The following is a 6,000-nucleotide window of genomic DNA, read 5'->3' as shown; positions in this document are numbered from 1 at the left end:
AGTCGGCCAATCCCCTCTCCTCCGTTGGCCGTTGCCTCCTCCTTCCCGTTTCCTCTCGAGCCACCACCAAACTGCGTCGGGCTAGATGGAATCTTTGCCGTGCCGGATATGAACAGGACCAGCCGGGCACAGCACGAGCACCGGGCCACAGGCCACTGACCTCACCCACCCGCTCGTCAACCAATCCGATCCGGTCCCATCGTGAACGTGCTCGCGCGCGCGTGCGCGCTGGGCGCTGCCAAGCCTGCGACTACGAGCAGCAACAGATTTTAACCGCCGCCGCCGATGTCAGCTATGGCGCGGAGGCTGAGCTCCAGCTGCAGCAGGGCCGTCGCGTCCTCGTCCTCTTCCAAATCCATCCCATCTTCTCTGCTGCCGCGCCGTATATATACCCTCCCTTCCCGCCCGCTGCTCCTCGCTCCGTGTCCTCCGCTCCCTCTTCCTCCCACTCCGTCTCGGTGCGTGCGGATCCGTCCCGAATTCGTTGCTGCCATCGCCGGTGTTCTTGATATCCATTCACTCTACCGGTTGGTATTGGTATTGGTATTCATTTTGGCGTGTTGGTTCCGGGAGCAGGTGTTCGTTTAGGAGTCTCGCGGCGGCCAAGGGGTCGTCGGCGACGTCGAGCAGCGTCTCGCCGACACAGCAGCAGTCCCGGAGTACGAGAGAGGAAGGCGAGATGACCATCTCCTCGTCCGTCAAGCTCGCCGGAGGCACGCTGTCGGTATGCGGGCGGACGGTGCTGTCCGGGGTGCCGGACGCGGTGGTGGCCTCGTCGGCGGCGGCGGGGGGAGCGGTCGACGGGGTCTTCATCGGCGCCGACTTCGCCGAGCCCGCCGCCCGGCACGTCGTCTCCCTCGGGGACCTGAGGTACGTACGATTCTTCATCAATCAGAGAATTAGAGCGGAAAAGTGGTGATTTTTCCCCATCCGAGATCCGACCCAATTGTTCGTGTTGACAACTAGTAGCATTGATTTCTTTCTGGGCGATTTGGCAGGGGCGTGCGGTTCATGGCGTGCTTCCGGTTCAAGCTCTGGTGGATGGCGCAGCGGATGGGGGAGAAAGGCGGCGACGTCCCGCGCGAGACGCAGTTCCTGCTCGTCGAGTCCAAGGGCGCCGGCGACGGCGCCGCGGCGGCGTACGTCGTGTTCCTGCCCCTCGTCGAGGGCGCGTTCCGTGCCAGCCTCCAGGGCGGCGCGGGCGACGCGCTGGAGCTCTGCGTCGAGAGCGGGGACGCGGAGACGCGCGCGGCGTCCTTCGAGCGCGCGCTCTTCGTGGGCGCCGCGGAGTCCGACCCCTTCGCGGCCATCTCCGGCGCCGTCGGTGCCGCCAAGTCCGCGCTCAGGACGTTCCGGGTCCGCGCCGAGAAGAAGCTGCCGGGCATCGTCGACTACTTCGGCTGGTGCACCTGGGACGCCTTCTACCAGGATGTCACCCAGGAGGGCGTCGAGGCCGGGCTCCGCAGCCTCATCGCCGGCGGCGCGCCGCCCAAGTTCGTCATCATCGACGACGGCTGGCAGTCCGTCGGCACCGACAAGTCCGCCACCGACACCGACACCGACGAACCTGCCGGAGAGGACAAGCCGCCCCGCCTGTCTCGCCTCACCGGCATCAAGGAGAACAGCAAGTTCCAGAACGTGGACGACCCGGCCGCCGGCATCAAGACGGTGGTGCGCGCGGCGAAGGAGGAGTACGGGCTCAAGTACGTCTACGTCTGGCACGCCATCACCGGCTACTGGGGCGGCGTCCGACCCGGCGAACCCGGGACGGAGCACTACCGCTCCAGCATGCAGTTCCCCAAGGTCTCGCCGGGCGTCATGGAGAACGAGCCCGGCATGAAGACCGACGTGCTCACCGTGCAGGGACTCGGCCTCGTGCACCCGCGCGCCGTGTACCGCTTCTACGACGAGCTCCACGCCTACCTCGCCGCCGCCGGTGTCGACGGCGTCAAGGTAGACGTGCAGTGCATCCTGGAGACGCTCGGCGCCGGCCACGGCGGCCGCGTGCAGCTCACCAGGCAGTACCACCAGGCGCTCGACGCCTCCATCGCCAAGAACTTCCCGGAGAACGGCATCATCGCCTGCATGAGCCACAACACCGACGCCCTTTACTGGTACGCGATCCGATCTTCTCGCTCTCACAGCTCTGACCTTGAAAATCTGGGGACTTTTCATGGAACCATTGACCAATCTGATGCTGATGTGATGCGACCAACCCGCAGCTCCAAGCAGACGGCGGTGGTGAGGGCGTCGGATGATTTCTATCCGAGGGACCCCGTGTCGCATACGATCCATATCGCCTCGGTGGCGTACAACAGCGTGTTCCTCGGCGAGTTCATGCTGCCGGACTGGGACATGTTCCACTCGCTCCACCAGGCCGGCGACTACCACGGCTCGGCACGCGCGATCAGTGGAGGCCCGGTCTACGTCAGGTTGGTCAATTCATTCCAGCATTGGTGTTGGTTCAGAATCTTCAGCATTGTTATGCCTATGTCTGGTTGAAAGCGAATTCTGAATTGTGTGTTCTTGGTGATGTTTTCAGTGATGCCCCCGGGAAGCACAACTTCGAGCTGCTCAAGAAGATTGTCTTGCCCGACGGCTCCATTCTCCGCGCGCGTCTGCCAGGCCGGCCGACCAAGGATTGCCTGTTCACCGACCCGGCACGCGACGGCGTCAGGTGAGAACCCCCGACCCCCTTTTGCTGAAGTTTTGGTCTGTTCATTCAGACGTGCTGATGTTGTTTGGAGCAACCGTGTGTTCTGAAAACTGACAATGCCATGGCGTGGCAATCCTTCCTGCAGCCTGCTCAAGATATGGAACATGAACAAGTTCACCGGCGTGCTCGGCGTGTACAACTGCCAGGGCGCGGCGTGGAGCTCCGTGGAGAAGAAGAACACCTTTCATCATACCGGCACCGAGGCCCTGACCTGCGGTATCAAGGGCAGCGACGTCCACCTCATCTCCGAGGCCGCGACGGACCCTGAATGGAACGGCGACTGTACCGTGTACCGACATGCCGACAGCGACCTCGCCGTCCTCCCGTACGGTGCGGCGTTGCCTGTCTCTCTCAAGGTCCTGGAACATGACATCCTCACCGTGTCACCGATCAAGGTCAGTCATCAGTGCCCGTTTGGCAAATGCTGCTAATTATAGCGAAGCTGGTGAACAAGTGACTGACGAAATTGTATGCACTTATGTTCCTGCAGGACTTGGCACCTGGTTTCAGGTTCGCCCCGATTGGGCTGGTGGACATGTTCAATAGCGGCGGGGCGGTGGAAGGCCTGACCTACCACCTCCTCGGCGGCGCAAAGCTGCTCGACGGCGGCAACGGTTCTGCTTCGGGCTCCGAGGCTGTCGGATTGGCGTGCATGGAGGTGAAGGGCTGTGGAAGGTTCGGTGCCTACTCTTCAGTCAGGCCAAGGAAATGCATGCTGGGTTCAGCTCAGCTGGAGTTCTCCTATGATTCTTCCTCAGGGCTGGTGGTTCTTCAGCTGGAGAAGATGCCCAAGGAGAGGGTTCACAAGATTGTTGTCGAGTTGTAGGGTGGTATTGCCACCAGTGGTACAAAAATGTAGGTTCATTGGTAATCAGAGTCCACTCTGATGAGTATGAAGTTGTACTAGCTTATTGATGGTAGGGACTGGAGTGGCGTATGGTTTGGTAGGCAAATGTGATTCATGATTCAATTGAAAGGAATATGCGCATACTGTCTGACTGTTCTACTTGTCTGAAGTCTGAACAAATGGCCTTCGGTATTTTCTTACAGGACTTCCAATCGCTCGTTTCCAAACGTCTCAGTATGACTCAATGTCTGAATTAAGCACATGGCGCAGCAGAGTATCTTATCTACTGACAACTGCTTTACCTAAACAACCGTAATGAGATTTTTTTTGCATCTTGCATCCCAACGGACTCTGAACTCTGCGCAAAGCTCGTGTTTATAGTAGTAGGTGACAGAGAGCAGTCCTTTTTTTCGACAGGTGACTGAGCACAGTCATGTTGGCAACTTGGCATGCCTAGTTGATGATCCTCACAAAACCACAATAGGACGAATCAAACCAGTGGCAGCCTGTGCTGGATGCGTGAGCAGATCAGGGACTTCCTGGTGCGTGCAGCCCGTGGGAAGCTACAGGCCCCTAATTTGCAACGATATAGCCCATTTGGCCCATTAATCCCTAGCCCGAAAATTGTTTTGATTCGTTTGCACGGCGGCTCGTCTTGGACATCCGAAGTTATTGACGTCTCGGCTAGGGCCTTGGTCAACTGATTGGCCGAGGCCCGCCTTCACCCTTTGGTTCCTTGTTGCCGGCTTGCCGTCCACGGTGCTCATCTTTGCTTGCCGCAACAGGAGTGTGGACAATATTTATCTCTCCCGTTTCTCAAGGCCTTGTTTAGTTCCTAAAAAATAAATTTTTTTAGATTTCCCGTCACATCGAATCTTTAGACATATGCATGAAGTATTAAATATAGACGAAAATAAAAACTAATTACACAATTTAGTCGGAATTGACGAGATAAATCTTTTGAGTCTAGGTAGTCCATGATTAGACAATATTTGTCAAATACAAATAAAATTTGTACTATTCATATTTTGCAAAATATGTTGCAAATAAACAAGTCCCAAATAACGAAAGAGTCAAAGGTGTTTTCACTGGCCTGGCTGCGGAACAAGGAGTCATGCATGGAACCGACCAGGCGATTGGAAGGAAATCATAGCACATTTCATGCACGTCGGACGGTCGGAGATCCCGCTCATATGGCATCCTTCATCACCTCGGACGGAAGGGCTGCATGTTGTGCCATCCACGCCTCAGATCACACGCAGCTTTTCTCCGCGTTCTCGAAACTTTGCTCCTTTTTCTCTGCTTGCATTGCACGAAACATAAAGTACGACGTGCATTGGATCTAAAAATGCTACACAAAATTAAAGAAAATCTACATGATCAGAAAAAATGCTCCTATATATAAAGACAAGCAGCTTGCAACGCCTTACTACAGGCATCATCCGTCACTCTAGGAGGAACAGAGCTCAGCGAAATCCCTCTCGTTTTGCTCAAAAGCTCCGATAAAAAAAATACAAAAAAAAAAGTTCTCATGTCTGCCTCCGCCATAGAACCTGAACACAACAGACCGGCCGCCGGCACGGACGACCGTCTTCATAGCTCAAAGCAGCACCGCCGGCGCCTACTACTCAGCCACCTCCACATCCAGGTCCCCGTTCCAACAAGCTCCGGCGGCTGGTCCGGCCGCCCCTCTGGCCCAGCATCAGCTCCCTGCGACGCACACGCCCACCACCACCAGGACCGGCGGCCGGCGTCGCCGTCCCTGCTCCGGTCGCCGACAGCATGGATCCGATCGAAGGGTCACAGCTTCGGGTCGAGCAAGCACCACACGCCTCGCCGGCGGCCCGCCGGGAATTTCCACTACGACGCTCGCAGTTACGCGCAGAACTTCGACGAAGGCGGCCGCGAGGAGGACGCGCTCAAGCAGCACAGGTGCTCGTCGCCTAGGCTCCTCGTCACGTCGCCGCATCAGGTATCGCCATCGCCGTCGAACCAGGGCACTAGCGGCGGCAGTAGCAATAACAACGGCGAGGAGCCAGCGCGCGAAACGTTACGTGTTATGGAGTGAAATTTGTCGGCGTTTGGCAACTTAGAGCATCCACATCCTGTTCATTTTGTTGGGTTTTTTTTGTGTTCTCTCTCACGAAAACAATTTACGTGTAAATGTATGGGCGTACGTAGAGATGATGATATTTCGTCGTCCGGACATTGGATTCTTTATGCTCATCTCACTAGATTATATGTGTTTTTGGTTCATCCATTTTCTGCTGCCATCATATCGGTGGCGAAGCCAGAGAAAATTTAAGAGTGATGCACTTACCTTGTGGATGTAATATAGGCCTATAGAGTACATATAAAGTGAAAAATGGGTCATTATATAACTGATTTTTAATTTTTTTGAGGTGCATAGGCACCCTCTAATAACACTACAACTTCA

The 6,000-nt window shown here is 56.4% G+C and overlaps 1 protein-coding gene across 2 annotated transcripts; it reads left to right on the top strand.

Annotated features, from left to right (window-relative positions):
* Positions 1-3,763, top strand: LOC8076166 (probable galactinol--sucrose galactosyltransferase 6). 2 transcript variants are annotated; one of them, XM_021450090.1, is made up of 7 exons: positions 1-499; positions 577-870; positions 999-2,114; positions 2,223-2,432; positions 2,543-2,677; positions 2,802-3,111; positions 3,207-3,763. In XM_021450090.1, the coding sequence occupies exons 2-7, from the start codon at positions 680-682 to the stop codon at positions 3,540-3,542; spliced, it is 2,298 nt and encodes a 765-aa protein (XP_021305765.1). In that variant the 5' UTR covers positions 1-499; positions 577-679; the 3' UTR covers positions 3,543-3,763. The 2 variants fall into 2 exon arrangements, with proteins under 2 accessions (XP_021305765.1, XP_021305764.1); XM_021450089.1 differs by having other exon boundaries at positions 239-458.

The sequence above is a fragment of the Sorghum bicolor genome, chromosome 10 (assembly GCF_000003195.3).
Source record: "Sorghum bicolor cultivar BTx623 chromosome 10, Sorghum_bicolor_NCBIv3, whole genome shotgun sequence".
Classification (NCBI taxonomy): Eukaryota; Viridiplantae; Streptophyta; class Magnoliopsida; order Poales; family Poaceae; genus Sorghum; species Sorghum bicolor.
Note: the sequence above shows the minus strand (reverse complement) of the source record. Positions and strands in the feature narration are given on the sequence as shown.

Coding starts and splice junctions, on each gene's coding strand:
- LOC8076166 (XM_021450089.1), top strand. CDS start 286: ATGTCAGCTATGGCGCGGAGGCTGAGCTCCAGCTGCAGCAGGGCCGTC. Junction 2,433..2,542: donor GGAGGCCCGGTCTACGTCAG/GTTGGTCAATTC, acceptor TGATGTTTTCAG/TGATGCCCCCGGGAAGCACA. Junction 2,678..2,801: donor CCGGCACGCGACGGCGTCAG/GTGAGAACCCCC, acceptor TCCTTCCTGCAG/CCTGCTCAAGATATGGAACA.